Raw genomic sequence first — 15,000 nt, forward strand, 5'->3', positions numbered from 1 at the left:
ACCTTCCCTTGCCCCCCCCCCATTCCAGTGCCTCCTGGTGCCCCCCAGCGCCCTCCCCACTGCCCTCCCCCAAAATCCCTCCCAGACCCCCTCCTCCCCCCCCCATTTCCCTCCGCCCCTCCCTCTCCCGCCCCTCCCCCAGACCCCCAACCCCCCCCAAGTGCCCCCTGCCCCCCCGGTGACCTCAGGCGCCCCCCCGGCCCTCACCGATGTGGTCGGGGGGGGTCCAGGGGGCGGCGGGGGTCGGCAGCAGCGCCAGGAGCAGCAGCGGCAGCAGCGGAGCCATGGCGGGAACCGAGGGGGCGGGACCGCGGGCCGGCGCCCGACCAATCCGCGCCCGCGCCTCCGCCAGCCCCGCCCCCCAGCGGGAGGGGCCTGCGGCTGCCACGTTGCCAGGGCCGGAAGAGGAGGGGCTGGGGGGGGGAAACGTAACCAAGATGGCGGCCGCGGGGGAGGAGCTGGGTGGAAGCGGCGGTGCCACGCTCAAGATGGCGGGCGGCGGCCGCGCTGCGAGGGCCTCTAGATGGCAGCGCCGCGCACAGCCGGGCGGCGCTCTGCGAAGCTGGGCCTCGGCCCGCCGAGCTGGCGGCGCCGCAGGGCCAGGCCGGGCCTCGCTGACGCCGAGCGCCGGAGCCTTACGCTTTGGAGAGGCTCCGCCGGCCCCCGCAGAACGGCGGCGCCGCGCTCAAGATGGCGGCGCCGCACCCAAGATGGCGCCCCCTCGGGCGCTGGGAAGGGCTTCGCTCGCTCAAGATGGCGGCGCCGAGTGCGGGCGGAAGTTGCCCTCCCAGCGGACCGGAAGTGCGTCGCGGCAGGGCGGAAGCGCCGCTGTGGATCAAGATGGGGGAGAAGAAAGCTTCAGGTAGCGGCGGCAGCGCGGCTCGGGGTCGCTCCGGTGGCCGAAAGGGGCTCGGGGTGGGGGGGGGGGCTTGGCTGGGGGTCCCCGGGGAGGGGGTCTCGGTACCCCCCCGTGCCTGCTCCAGGTGTTAGGGGAGAGGCCTCGGGTAGCTTCAGGAGGGTCCCAGAAGGTCCTGATGCCCCGGGCGCAGCCGAGGGGTCCCGGTGGGGGTCCCGGTGTCCCTGGTCCCGCTCTGGAGCGCAGTGGAGGCACCCAGGGACCCCCAACGACAGCCCCGGGCACAGGGGAGGGCTCCTGGTCCCATCGAGGCGGTCCCGGGGGGGGTTCCCGGTCCCCCTCATACCGACCCCAGTCCCTCTCGAAGGGCTCGGGGCGCCCGCGGGGGTCCCGGTGCCCGCCCGGTAACGTGGGCGCTGTCAGGGCGAGTCCCGGAGGCTGCGCAGCGGAGGGTCCTGGACCGGGCGACCCGGCAGCGGCGGCTGAACCGGCAGCTGGAGGCTTTGGAGAACGACAACTTCGGCGACGACCCCCAGGCGGGGCTGCCCCGGCCCGGCAAGCGGCTCCCGCACTTCGCCGACACCGCCGAGACCGGTGCGGGACCGCGAGCACCGGGGGGGGGGGCGGGGAGGGACCGGGAGGGACTTGGGAGGACCTGGGGGGGGGGACCAAAGGGGATCGGGGAGGGACCGAGAGGGAGTGGGAAGGAGCGGAGGGGATCCGGGGAGGGGATCCGGGGAGCACCGAGTGGGAGTGGGGGAGGGGAAGGGAAGGGGTGGAGGGGGAGACTGGAAAGGGATCCGGGATGGACACCGGGGGGACCGGGACGGGGGGGACCGGGGGAGGAATCTTTTGGGGGGTGCTGCACCCAGGCCTGGGGGAGGGTCTCGGGGCGGGGGGAGGGATCTGAGAGGTTGAGGAAAGGGATTGGAGTCCAGGGGCAGGGTGGCCCTGGGGGGGGGGGGGGGGTGTCAGGGTGCCCGGGGGGGAAGGGGAGAGAAGGATTTGGGGGGCTCCCCCCACTCCTCCTTTCCCAGGTGGTGACGTTTGGGGTCCCTGGGGCAGGGAAGAAGAAGAAGAAGACTCGAGGAGACCACTTCAAGCTGCGCTTCAGGAAGAACTTCCAGGCCTTGCTGGAGGAGCAGGTTGGGGAGGGGAAGGGGGGAGGGTCTCTGCTGGAGGAGTGGGGCTGGGGGGGGAGGGCTGGGGGGGGGGGGGAGAGATGTTGAGGGGTGGGGAGCCCGCTGGAGGAGCAGATCTAGGTGTGGGGGGTCCTGGGGCAGGTTCGTTAGCTCCTGAGACAGGAGGGGAGTCAGGCTGGGACAAGGCTGGGACAGGGCTGGGGGGTCCCAGGGCAGGCTGGGGGGACCCAGGGCAGGTTTGTTAGCTCCTGGGGCAGGGCTGGGGGTCCCAGGGCAGGCTGGGGAGGTCCCAGGGCAGGCTCAGGGGTCACAAGGCAGGTTTGTTAACTCCTGGGGTAGGGCTGGGGGGGTCCCAGAGCAGGTTTGTTAGCTCCTGGGACAGAGCTGGGGGGTCCCAAGGCAGTCTCATTAGCTCCTGGGGCAGGGCTGGGGGGGGGTCCCAGGGCAGTCTCATTAGCTCCTGGGACAGGGCTGGGGGCTCTGAGGCCCTGCCCCCCGCCCCGCTCAGACCCTCAGCAGCTCAGAGGGTCCCAGCTACGTCTCGGCCTGCGCCGCCCCCTCCCGGCTGCCCCAGCGCCACTTCTGCGCCGTCTGCGGCTTCCCCTCGGCCTACACCTGCGTCAGCTGCGGCGCCAGGTACTGCTGCAGCCGCTGCCTCGCCACCCACCAGGACACCAGGTACCGGCGCCGCCGCCGGGGGGCGCTGAGCGGGGCCGGGGGGCGCCCGGGAGAGCTGGGGGCCTGGCACTGCTGCAGCTGCTGCCTGGGCATGTGCCAGGGCACCGGGAGCTGGGGGAGCTCAGGGCACTGGGACCCAAGGTGGCCACTCCAGGGGGGGCACCCAAGAGGGCTGCCCAAGATGACTGCTCCAGGGAGGGCACCCAAGAGGGCTGCCTAAAGTGCCCACTCCAGGGGGGCGCTTAAGATGGCCGCCCCAAGATGGCCGCCCCAAGATGGCCGCCCCAAGATGGCCGCCCCAAGATGGCCGCCCCCAAGATGGCCGCCCCCAAGATGGCCGCCCCAAGATGGCCGCCCCAAGATGGCCGCCCCAAGATGGCCGCCCCAAGATGGCCGCCCCAAGATGGCCGCCCCAAGATGGCCGCCCCAAGATGGCCGCCCCAAGATGGCCGCCCCAAGATGGCCGCCCCAAGATGGCCGCCCCAAGAGGCTCCTCCTCTTTTCTTCCTCTCAGGAGCTGTGATTCGTTAAACCTTTGAAGCCCCCACCCCATTTTGATCCTCATGAGCTCCCATTGGCTGCCTGGATGGGATAAGCCCCACCCCCATGCCTTGTGTCATCATCTCCTCCCCCCGGGGCAATGGGAAGGGGCAGAGGACACTGGGAGTGGGCACCAAAGAGGGCCTGGGTGGCACCAGAGCGAGCTGTGTGGCTTGGCACTGCAGTCTGGGCACACAGCAGGGCACCAGGTGCTGGGGGCACCAGGCACAGGCTGGGAGTGGGCATCAAAGTTGGGCCAGGGGGGCACCTGTGTGGGCCTGGGGTGCCCAGTGTGGGGCAGGGCAGCTGCTGGGGTAGCTGGGAATGGGCACAGGAGCAGCCCCCAGGGGGCACCAGGAGGGCACAGGGAGTGGGGAGGGGGCACCCAGTATGCTACTGGAGATGGGGAGGGGGGCACCCAGGAGGGCGGCACCCAGGAGAGCATCAGAGTAGAGCTGAGTGCCCAGCAGGGCACTGGGCACGGGGTGGGGGGGAGGTTGGCATCTCCTTGACTCTTCTCCTTCCCCCCCAAAAGGTGCCTGAAGTGGACAGTGTGAGACGGACAGCAGTGCCAGCAGTGCCAGCTCTGGGGAGAGAGAAGGCACCCACCTGGCACCCACCTGGCACCAATAAAGGCTCCCACCTGGCACCCACTGCCGCTCACCATGGTGCTGCTTTGTACTGGGGCTGCCCAGGGGTGAGCGGGGGGCACCCTGTATGGGGCTGGGCACCCACTGGGGCACCCTGTATGAGCTGGGACACCCAGTATGGGGCAGGGCACCCAGTTTGGGGCTGGGACACCCAATATGGGAATGGGGTGCTCAGTATGGGTCTGGGCAGTGGGAGTGGGCACCCACTGGGGCACCCAGTATGGGAGTGGGGCACCCAGTATGGGGCTGGGCACCCACTGGGGCACCCAGTATGGGAGTGGGCACCCAGTATGGGAGTGGGGCATCCAATATGGGAATGGGGCACCCAGTATGGCACAGGGGACCCACTGGGGCACCCAGTATGGTGCTGGGCACCCAGAATGGGACTGAGCACCCACTGGGGCACCCAGTATGGGGCTGGGCACTCACTGAGGCACCCAGAATGGGAGTGGGGCACCCAGTATGGGGCTGGGCACCCAGTATGGTGCTGGGCACCCAGTATGGGAGTGGGCACCCAGTGGGGCACCCAATATGGGGCTGGGCACCCAATATGGGACTGGGCACCCAAATGGCTGCCTGGGCCCAGCCCCTGCAAGCCCACCCCAAAATGGCCGCCCACAGAAGCCTCTCTCTGAGCCAACCTCAGGGGTTGAAGGTTTGATTGTTTTTTCTTGTCTATGAACAAGCTTGAGCCAAGATGGCTGCCCCTGGGCAGGGGGGGAACACCACCGGCTGTGGGGGAGGGGCAGGGCCTTGGGATGAACCAAGAAGGGCAGAAATCAGTCCAAGAAATTCATCCTGGGAGGGCTGGGGCCGCCCCAACATGGCCGCCCCAACATGGCCACCCCAACATGGCCGCCCCTGGTGGTGGCCCAATATGGCTGCCCAAGATGGCCATCCAAGGTGGCAGCTCAAGATGGCCGCCCAAAATGGCTGTGCAAAATGGCTGCCCAATATGGTGGCTCAAGGTGGTGATCAAAAATGGCTGCCACAGTGGCCCCGCCCCTTTCCTCCCCCTCAGGGCTTGTGGTTGGCCCCCACCCCATTTTGAGCTTTGTGAGCTCCTATTGGTTGCCTGAGGAGACTCCACCCCTTCCGGCACCAATCCCTGCCCATTTTGCTACCAAGCCCCACCCCTTCCGGCACAAGCCCCGCCCCAGCCGCTGTGTCATCCTCTCTCCAGGGCGCCCCTCCCGCCCCCCAAAGTCCAAGCCCCACCCCCCTGGGCTGGGAGCCTCTTCCTGGGGGCGGAGCAGCAGCAGCTGTGGGGGCGGGGCCGGCAGCAGCCAATCAGCGCCTTGATTCCTCCCCTCTCGCTGTCCCATCGTGCCCCGGGGCTGGCCCGTGCTGCCCTGCAGGGGAGGGGAGGGCCTGTGGAAGGGGAGGAGTTTAGAGGCAGGGTGCGTTGAGGGGAGGAGCCTAAGGAGGGGAGGGGCTTCAGGAGGGGGAGGGCCCTTGAGGGGGCGGGGTCTTAATTAGAGCAAGACCTTAACGAGGGAAGGAGCTTGATGGGGGCGGGGCTTGGTTAAGGGTAGGGCTTGAGAGGGTGGGGCTTAATAAGGGGCATGTCTTACAGAGGGGTGGGGCTCAAGGAGGGGGGTGGGGGCCTGCAGGGAGTGCGGCTCAATGAGGGGGCGGGGCTCAAAGAAGGGGTGGGGGCCTGCAGGGGGTGGGGCTCAGTGAGGGGGTGGGGCTCAAAGAAGGGGTGGGGGCCTGCAGGGGGTGGGGCTCAATGAGAGGGTGGGGGCCTGGAGGGGTGGGGCTCAGTGAGGGGGGTGGCAGCCTGCAGGGGATGGGGGCCTGCAGGGGGTGTGGCTCAATGCAGGGGGTGGGGCTTCATTAGGGCAGCACCTCAATGAGAGGCGGGGCTGGGGGCGTGGGGGGGGGACATGGGCGTGGCCTGCATGAGGGGAGCCTTGGGCGGGGCTCACCTGTGGGCGGGGCTCACCTGTGGGCGGGGCTATTTGAGCACCTGCCCCGGCCGCGCCTTCTCCAGCTTCTTCCTGCGCTCGGCCGGGATCTCGTCCAGGCTGATGCCGTGGTTGCTCGCCCTGGGGGGGCAGGGGGGGCACGGGGAGGGGGGAAGGGGGGGTCAGGGGTCAGGGGGGTCAGAAGGGCTTCCAGGCCTCCAGGATTGACTCCATCCTCCCAGGCCCGACCCCCCCCCTGCCCCGGGCACCCAGTTGTGCCCCCCCCTCCCCCCCCCCCCCCCCCCCCCCGCTAAGGGGACCCCCTCCAAAAAAAGGCACCTCAAGACCCCCCCGGGAGGCCCCAGCTCTGCCCCCTCCCCTTTTGCTCACCCTGGCAGCAGGTCCGGGGGGGTTGGGATAGGTTTGGTGAAGCCTTCCCTGCCCACCAGCCAATAGGTGTCCTCCACCCCCTTGCCCTGGGGGGCAACAAGGGGGGGCAGTTAGGGGGCATGAAAGGGGCAGTGGGGGCAGTTGGGGGGTGTTAAGGGAGCACTAGGGGTGGTTAGGGGGTGTTAAGGGGGCAGTGGGGGCGGTTAGGGGGCAGATAGGGGGCAGGTAGGGGGTGCTAAGGGGGCAGTGGGGGCGGATAGGGGCAGTTAGGGGGTGTTAAGGGGGCAGTGAGGGCAGTTAGGGGGCAGTTAGGGGGTGTTAAGGGGGCACTGGGAGCGGTTAGGGGGCATGAAGGGGGCAGGGGGGCAATAAGGGGGCAAAGGGGATAGGGGGTGTTAAGGGGAGAAGGGGGCAATAAAGGTGGGGGCACTAAGGGGATGTGGGGGCACTAAGGGGGCATTGAAGGAGGCGAGGGGGCACTAAGGGGGCAGGAGTGGGGCAGTAAGGGGGCACTGAGGGGCACCTTGAGCTCGGTCTTGCCCCTGATGTCCAGCTTGAAGCCCTCCTTGAGCGCCAGCAGGATGGCCACGGTGCGGGCATTGACGTGGATGCGGTAGGCTGGGGGCACCCCGGGCACACGCTCAGCAGCCTGGCACCCCCTGAGTGTCTCCTGCCCTCTGCCACCCACTGTGTGCCCCCTGCCCTCTGCTCCCCCTTGAGTGCCTTCTGCCCTCTGCCACCCACCCTGAGTGCCCCCTGCCCTCTGCCACCCGCCCTGTGTGCCCCCTGCCCTCTGGTACCCACCCTGAGTGCCCCCTGCCCTCTGCCCTCTGCCACCCGCCCTGAGTGCCCCCTGCCCTCTGCCACCCCTTGAGTGCCCCCTGCCCCCCACCCTGAGTGCCCCCTGCCCTCTGCCACCCACCCTGAGTGCCCCCTGCCCTCTGTCCCCCCTTGAGTGCCCCCTGCCCCCTGCCACCCACCCTGGAGGGCCATGGGGACACTGAGGGCCAGGCAGGGGTTGGAGACACCAAGAGCCCTGGGGCCAGGGGGGAGGCAGAGATGGCAGGGCCGGGGGGGGGACACAGGGGCCCCAGGGCTTGGAGGGAGGCAGAGGCCCTGGGGCCATGGGGGGGACGCAGAGGCCCCAGGCCAGGGGGCAGGCAGAGGCAGCAGGGCCAGGGTGGGCCGGGGGCACTCACGCAGGCCGGTGGACTCCATGCGCGAGGCGGTGTTGACGGTGTCGCCGAAGAGGCAGTACCGAGGCATGGTCAAGCCAACCACCCCTGCCACACACGGCCCTGCCACCGGGGGCGGCGGTCAGCCGGGCGGGGCGGAGGAGGGGGGGCGTGGCCACGGGGTGTGGCCAAGTGAAGTGCTGGCCAAGAGGTCTTGAGATGATGGTCAGTGGGGGGTGGGTGATGGGGGGTGGCCAGGGAGTGATATTCAACGGGTGACAGCCAAGGCTCATGGCCAATGGGTGATGGCCAAGGGGTCAGGGTCAAGGCTCATGGCCAATGGGTGATGGCCAATGGGTGATGGTCAATGGGTGATGGCCAAGGGGTCAGGTCAAGGCTCATGGCCAATGGGTGATGGCCAAGGGGTCAGGGTCAAGGCTCATGGCCCATGGTTGATAGCCAAGGGGTCAGGTCAAGACTCATGGCCAATGGGTGATGGCCAAGGGGTCAGGTCAAGGCTCAGGGCCAATGGGTGATGGCCAAGGGGTCAGGTCAAGGCTCATGGCCAATGGGTGATGGCCAAGGGGTCAGGTCAAGGCTCATGGCCATTGGGGGATGGTCAAGGGGTCAGGGTCAAGGCTCATGGCCAATGGGTGATGGCCAAGGGGTCAGGTCAAGGCTCATGGCCAATGGGTGATGGCCAAGGGGTCAGGGTCAAGGCTCATGGCCAATAGGTGATGGTCAAGGGGTCAGGGTCAAGGCTCATGGCCAATGGGTGATGGTGAAGGGGTGATGGTGAAGGCTCAGGGCCGGGGGGTGGCAGCACCCCAAGGCAGGCCGGGGGGCGGGGCGCAGGGGGCGTGTGCTCACCCGAGTGCAGGCCGATGCGGATGCGCACCGGCACCTCGGGCATGTGGCGCATCTTGAAGGTGCCGACGGAGCTGAGGATGTCCAGGGACATGTTGGCGATCTCCCCGGCGTGCCGGTTGCCGTTGCGCTTCGGCAGCCCCGAGGCCACCATGTAGGCATCGCCGATGGTCTCCACCTTGTGGGGGGATGGGGCTTGGGTCAGCAGAGGGAGAGGAGGGACACCAAAGAGTCCCCAGAGACCGAGGCGAGAGCGATGAAGGTGGGGAAGGGCTGAGGAGTTGGGGAGGGGGCAAGGGGTCATGGGCAATGGCCATGGGTGATGAGTGATGGCCAATGGGTGACAGCCAACTGCTCCCAACCAATGGGTGACGGCCAATGTGTCATGGTCAATGGGTGATGGCCAGTGGGTGATGGCCAACTGTTCCCAACCGATGGGTGACGGCCAATGTGTCGTGGTCAATGGGTGATGGCCAATGGGTGATGGCCAACTGCTCCCAGCTGATAGGTGATGGCCAATGTGTCATGGTCAATGGGTGATGGCCAGTGGGTGATGGCCAACTGCTCCCAGCTGATAGGTGATGGCCAATGTGTCGTGGTCAATGGGTGATGGCCAGTGGGTGATGGCCAACTGCTCCCAGCTGATAGGTGATGGCCAATGTGTCATGGTCAATGGGTGATGGCCAATGGGTGATGGCCAACTGCTCCCAACCAAGGGGTGATGGCCACTGGGTGCTGACCAATGAGCCACAGCCAATGGGTGATGGCCAATGGGTGACAGCCAACTGGTCCCAACCAATGGGTGCTGGCCAATGGGTGCTGGCCAATGGGCGACAACCAACTGCTCCCAACCAACAGGTGATGGCCACTGGGTGCTGGCCAATGAGTCACAGCCAATGGGTGATGGCCAATGTGTCATGGCCAATGTGTCATGGGCAATGGGTGCTGGCCAACTGCTCCCGACCAATGGGTGATGGCCAATGAGTCACAGCCAATGGGTGATGGCCAATGTGTCATAGTCAATGGGCGATGGCCAAAGGGTGCTGGCCAGCTGCTCCCAACCAATGGGTGATGGCCACTGGGTGATGGCCAATGAGTCATAGCCAATGGGTGCTGGCCAACTGCTCCCAACCAATGGGTGATGGCCACTGGGTGCTGGCCAATGAGTCACAGCCAATGGGTGATGGCCAATGTGTCCTGGTCAATGGGTGATGGCCAATGGGTGCTGGCCAACTGCTCCCAACCAATGGGTGATGGCCACTGGGTGCTGGCCAATGAGTCACAGCCAATGGGTGATGGCCAGTGTGTCCTGGGCAATGGGTGCTGGCCAATGGGTGCTGGCCAACTGCTCCCAACCAATGTGTCCTGGTCAATGGGTGCTGGCCAATGGGTGCTGGCAACCACGGGGGCAGCCTTGGTCACCTTGTAGACATCGTGGGAGCCGATGATGGCATCAAAGAGGGTGTAGAGGTCGTTGAGGAGGTCGACCACCTCGATGGGCTCGCTCATGGCCGAGATGGTGGTGAAGCCAACGATGTCACTGAAGTACAAGGTCACCTCCTCGAAGTACTCCGGCTCCACCGGCGTCCCCATCTTCAGGGCCTGGGCCACCGACCTGCCGCCACACCGGGAGGACACCACCGGGGCTCAGTGGGCACCATCGTGGCCCCAGCGCCAGCACCACCCCTTGAGGGGCTCCAGGTCTTCCCCACCACCACCACCCCCCCTTGAGGGGCTCCAGGTCTTCCTCACCACCAGCACCACCCCTTGAGGGGCTCCAGGTCTTCCTCACCACCAGCACCACCCCTTTGAGGGGCTCCAGGTCTTCCCCACCGCCAGCACCACCCCTTTGAGGGGCTCCAGGTCTTCCCCACCGCCAGCACCACCCTTTGAGGGGCTCCAGGTCTTCCCCACCACCAGCACCACCCCTTGAGGGGGCTCCAGGTCTTCCCCACCGCCAGCACCACCCCTTGAGGGGGCTCCAGGTCTTCCCCACCACCAGCACAACCCCTTGAGGGGCTCCAGGTCTTCCCGACCACCAGCACCACCCCTTGAGGGGGCTCCAGGTCTTCCCCACCACCAGCACAACCCCTTGAGGGGGCTCCAGGTCTTCCCCCCACCCACCACCAGCTTCTTGTGGTCCACCTCAACCTCTCCACCCCTTGAGCCCCAGATGTTCTCCATGACTTGGTGGCCACCTCCCACCCACAGGGATCCTCCTCGACCTTCTCCACCCCTTGAGTCCTCAGATGTTCTCCCAAGCTAGGTGGCCACCTCCCAGTTCCATGGCTCCACTTCAACCTTCTCCACCCCCACCCAGAAGTTCTCCCAGAGCTTGGTGGCCTCCTCCCATCCCCCCCAGCCCTGCTGTGACCCACGGGGGCAGCATCTGGGTCAGGAGTCTGTCTGTCTTCTGCTTCTCGATCTCCAGCTCCTCAGTCCTCTCCCGGATGAGGTCCTCCAGGTTGCTGCTGTACTGCTCCAGCATCCTCAGCATGGAGTCGATGATGTTGGTCTTGCGACCCTTGTTGATGCCCTTGAACTGCCAGGAGACACCAAAGGACCTCCATGGGCTCCTGTGGGCCGCAGAGGTCCACAGCCCCACCCCGAGGTCCCTGTGGACCCAAAGACCCCAGAACATCAACTCCATGGTGGCCATCAAGGCAGGTTCTGGATGTTCTTTGAGTGCCAGGAGAACCTCAATGGCCTTGGGGTGGACCACAGAGTGTGGGGCAGCCCCATAGAGCCCCACAGGAACCCATAGATCCCCACAGAGCCTCATAGAGCCCTGTATGGACCCATAGAACCTCACAGAGCCACATAGACCCCTACAGAGCCCCATAGAATCCCATAGAGCCTATAGAGCCCCATAGACCCCTGTAGAGCCCCATACAATCCTACAGAGCCCCATACAATCCCATAGACCCCTATAGAGCCCCATAGAATCCTATAGAGACCCATAGAATCCCTATAGAGCCCCATAGAGCCCTACAGAGCACCATAGGGCCCCATAAAATCCCATATACCCCCATAGAGCCCCATAGATTCCTACAGAGTCCCATAGATTCCTACAGAGTCCCACAGAATCCCATAGAGCCCCACAGAATCCCATAGAGCCCCATAGAGCCCTATAGAACCCCATGGAGCCCTATAGAGCCACATAGAATCCCATAGAGCCCTACAGAGCCCCATAGAGCTCTATAGAGACCCATAGAATCCCTATAGAGCCCCAAAGAGCCCCACAGAGCACCATAGAGCCCCATAGAATGCCATATAGCCCCATAGATCCCTATAGAGCCCTACGGAATCCCATACAGCCCCATAGAATCCTGTAGAGCCCCATAGAGCCCTACAGAATCCCATATAGCCCTATAGAGCCCCACAGAATCCCATAGAGCCCCATAGAATCCTATAGAGCCCCATAGAATTCCATAGAGCCCCATAAAGCCCCATAGAGCCCCATAGAATTCCACAGAGCCCCATAGAGCCCCATAGAATTCCATAGAGCCCCATAAAGCCCCATAGAATCCTATAGAGCCCCATATAGCCCCAGAGAATCCCATAGAGCCCCATAGAGTCCTATAGAGCCGTATAGAATCCCATAGAGCCTCATACAGCCCCATAGCATCTCATAGAGCCCCAGAGACCCCTATAGAGCCCCATAGAGCCTCACAGAGCCCCATACTGGTCCCACCTCACCTCCTGCTGGTCCCACAGGCCCCACACCGTTCCCAGCCCCCCCGGCCCAGCGCTCCCAGCGCTGGCAGTGCCGACCTGGTCGAAGATCTGGTCGATGCTGGGCCGCAGCTCCTGCTGCTCGCTCCAGCACTGCTTCATCAGCTGGATGCACTCCAGCGGCGCCTGGTCGGCAGACACCGCCGGGCGGCACAGCGGGGGCGGCCGCCGCACCTTCTCGATGATCTCTGCGGGCAACAAGGGGCAGCAGGAGGCCTCAGAGGGGTGCCAGAGGTGGCCGAGGAGCTTCTGGGGAGGGTTGAGGAGGGTCTGGGGAGGGTTGAGGAGGATCTGGAGAAGGTTGAGGAGGGTCTGGAGAGGGCTGAGGAGGGTCTGGGGAGGGTGGAGGAGGATCTGGAGAGGGTTGAGGAGGGTCTGGAGAGGGTGGAGGAGGGTCTGGAGAGGGTTGGTAGGTCCTAGGGGTCCTGAGGGAGCGTCTGGAGCTGGCTACCTTCAGGGGGCAAGCCCAGCATGCAGTAGGGGGCGCTGCGGCAGATGACCTCCTGCATGATGATGCCGATGGCGAAGACGTCGCCGCGGAGGCTCCCGCGGCGCTCCAGGGCCTCGTCCCGAAGCAGCTCCGGAGCCGTCCACAGCCGCTCTGGGCGGGGGGGGAAAGGGTGGGGTTGGGGGTGGGGCCTGCTGTCAGCCACACCCCCCTCACGGCCCGCCGGGCCAAAGCGAGCGACGGGCGCGGGGATGGCAGCCAGGGTGGAGGACGCCACGCCCAGGGTGGAGACCACACCCACTACGGAGACCACGCCCAGGGCGGAGACCGCGCCCAACAGGAAGACCGCACCCAGCAGGAAGACCACCCCCAAGGGGAAGCCCCTGGGCAGGGCGGGGCCCAGGGCCGGGGGAGGTGCTGACCCTGGGGCTCGGGGGTGGGGCTGGGCAGGCGCTGGGCCTCCAGCAGCTCGTTGTAGCCGTGGTCGGTGACCTTGAGCACGAAGCGGCCGTCCACCACGCAGTTGCGGGACTTGAGGCGCCCGTGCACCACCCCCCGGTGGTGGAGGTACCGCACCCCCTGTGCACAGCAGCCCAACAAGAGCAGGGTCAGCACCACGGGTGCCAGCACCATGGGCACCAGCACCATGAGCACCAGCACCATGGGCACCACCATGGGCACCAGCACCATGGGCACCAGCACCATAAGCACCAGCACCATGGGCACCACCATCATGGGCACCAGCACCATGGGCACCACCACCATGGTCATCACCTTGGTCACGACCACCATGGGTACCACCATGGGTACCAGCACCATGGGCACCACAATGGTCACCACCCCCATGGGCACCAGCATCACGGGTACCACCATGGGCACCAGCATCATGGTCTCCAGCACCATGGGCACCACCAGCATTGTCATCAGCACCATGCTCACCAGCACCATGGGCACCACCCCCATGGTCACCAGCACCATAGGCACCACCATGGTCACCAGCACCATGGGCACCACCAGCATGGGCACCACCAGCACGGGCACCACCAGCATGGTCACCACCCCCATGGTCACCACCCCCATGGTCACCAGCACCATGGGCACCCTCCCGGCCAGCAGCCTCCCGGCCAGCTGAGGGCGCGGTCACCTTGATGAGGTCGATGAGCAGGGAGGATTTGAACATCCAGTCCAGCTTCATGTCCTCGTTGCGCAGCAGGTCCTGCAGGCTGCCACGGGAGCAGTGCTCCGAGACGATGGCGAAGATGCCGCAGTCGTGGAAGAAGCCCAGGAAGAGGTTGACGTTCTCGTGCCGCAGGTCCCGCAGCTGCCGGCACCACCAGCGCCGTGGGGCACAGCCGCCCCCGCCGCCTGCCCGCAACCCACGCGGCCCAGCACGGCCTGCTGCTGGCCCACACAGCCTGCTGGGTTCCTGCCATGGCCTGCTGCTGGCCCCTATGGCCTGCTGGGCTCCTGCCATGGCCTGCTGCTGGCCCACACAGCCTGCTGGGTTCCTGCCATGGCCTGCTGCTGGCCCCTATGGCCTGCTGGGTTCCTACCGTGGCCCTGCTGCTGGCCCCCATGACCTGCTGGGCTCCTGCCATGGCCCTGCTGCTGGCCCCTATGGCCTGCTGGGTTCCTACCGTGGCCCTGCTGCTGGCCCCCATGACCTGCTGGGCTCCTGCCATGGCCTGCTGCTGGCCCCCATGGCCTGCTGGGCTCCTGCCATGGCCCTGCTGCTGGCCCCTATGGCCTGCTGGGTTCCTACCGTGGCCCTGCTGCTGGCCCCCATGGCCTGCTGGGCTCCTGCCATGGCCTGCTGCTGGCCCCATGGCCTGCTGGGCTCCTGCCATGGCCCTGCTGCTGGCCCCTATGGCCTGCTGGGTTCCTACCGTGGCCCTGCTGCTGGCCCCCATGACCTGCTGGGCTCCTGCCATGGCCTGCTGCTGGCCCCCATGGCCTGCTGGGCTCCTGCCACGGCCCTGCTGCTGGCCCCTATGGCCTGCTGGGCTCCTGCCATGGCCTGCTGCTGGCCCCCATGGCCTGCTGGGCTCCTGCCATGGCCCTGCTGCTGGCCCCCATGGCCTGCTGCTGACCCCTATGGCCTGCTGGGCTCCTGCCACATCCTGCTGCTGGCACCCATGGCCCAGCACAGCCTGCTGCTGTCCTACCATGGCCTGCAGTTGGCCTTGCCTGGCCAGGTGCTGTCCCTCATGGCCCACCATGGCCCAGCTGTGTCCCCCCTGGCCCAGGGCTGTCCCCCCTGGTGCCTCACCTTGCAGAAGGCCAGCTTGGTGGCCGGCTTGACCTCGGTGTGTTGGTCTCCAGGGAACTTCTTCAGCCAGACCCAGTCACCCTGGGGGGTGGTCATAGCAGGTTAGGTCACAGCACCTCCCCCCAAGACCTGCCCCACACTGAGGCTTCCCCTGGGCCAGCAGGAGGTGGACAACCTCTCTGACCACCCCTCAGCCAGCATCTACACCTCCTGAACACACAGCCCAAGCAGAAACCACCAGAGAAGCTCCATCCATCCATCCATCCATCCACCAGAGAAGCTCCATCCATCCATCCATCCATCCATCCATCCATCCATCCACCAGAGAAGCTCCATCCAT

General features: G+C 66.2%; 2 protein-coding genes and 1 pseudogene across 5 annotated transcripts in view; 1 reads left to right on the forward strand and 2 right to left on the reverse strand.

Annotated features, from left to right (window-relative positions):
- Positions 1–675: 675 nt before the first annotated feature.
- On the forward strand, positions 676–3,870 carry ZNHIT1 (zinc finger HIT-type containing 1). Its single transcript, XM_068171150.1, has 5 exons — positions 676–862; positions 1,280–1,450; positions 1,922–2,001; positions 2,507–2,676; positions 3,752–3,870. The coding sequence occupies exons 1-5, from the start codon at positions 691–693 to the stop codon at positions 3,771–3,773; spliced, it is 615 nt and encodes a 204-aa protein (XP_068027251.1). The 5' UTR covers positions 676–690; the 3' UTR covers positions 3,774–3,870.
- A 627-nt stretch (positions 3,871–4,497) lies between these two features.
- GUCY2D (guanylate cyclase 2D, retinal) overlaps positions 4,498–15,000 on the reverse strand; it is a 24,536-nt gene continuing 14,033 nt past the window's right edge. For 2 of the 4 annotated variants that reach the window (XM_068171149.1, XM_068171146.1), the window contains 13 exons: positions 14,661–14,741; positions 13,536–13,712; positions 12,814–12,970; positions 12,395–12,544; positions 11,983–12,131; positions 10,587–10,750; positions 9,631–9,823; positions 8,212–8,386; positions 7,366–7,464; positions 6,690–6,784; positions 6,167–6,252; positions 5,815–5,917; positions 4,498–5,237 (listed from right to left, as the gene is read on the reverse strand). In XM_068171149.1, coding sequence (XP_068027250.1) covers positions 5,827–5,917; positions 6,167–6,252; positions 6,690–6,784; positions 7,366–7,464; positions 8,212–8,386; positions 9,631–9,823; positions 10,587–10,750; positions 11,983–12,131; positions 12,395–12,544; positions 12,814–12,970; positions 13,536–13,712; positions 14,661–14,741 — 1,617 coding nt within the window. In that variant the 3' untranslated portion in view covers positions 4,498–5,237; positions 5,815–5,826. Of the gene's footprint in view, positions 5,238–5,797; positions 5,918–6,166; positions 6,253–6,689; positions 6,785–7,365; positions 7,465–8,211; positions 8,387–9,630; positions 9,824–10,586; positions 10,751–11,982; positions 12,132–12,394; positions 12,545–12,813; positions 12,971–13,535; positions 13,713–14,660; positions 14,742–15,000 lie in introns of all 4 variants that reach the window. The other 2 variants (XM_068171148.1, XM_068171147.1) reach the window with 2 other exon arrangements.
- Positions 11,257–11,821, reverse strand: LOC137461406 (mucin-19-like; annotated as a pseudogene).

This window comes from Melanerpes formicivorus, unplaced genomic scaffold (genome assembly GCF_026170545.1).
Source record: "Melanerpes formicivorus ecotype bairdi unplaced genomic scaffold, bMelFor1.0.p_v2 SCAF_2063, whole genome shotgun sequence".
Taxonomy (NCBI): Eukaryota; Metazoa; Chordata; class Aves; order Piciformes; family Picidae; genus Melanerpes; species Melanerpes formicivorus.

Coding starts and splice junctions, on each gene's coding strand:
- ZNHIT1 (XM_068171150.1), top strand. CDS start 691: ATGGCGGCGCCGCACCCAAGATGGCGCCCCCTCGGGCGCTGGGAAGGG. Junction 1,451..1,921: donor CGCCGACACCGCCGAGACCG/GTGCGGGACCGC, acceptor TCCCTGGGGCAG/GGAAGAAGAAGAAGAAGACT. Junction 2,677..3,751: donor GCCACCCACCAGGACACCAG/GTACCGGCGCCG, acceptor CCCCCCCAAAAG/GTGCCTGAAGTGGACAGTGT.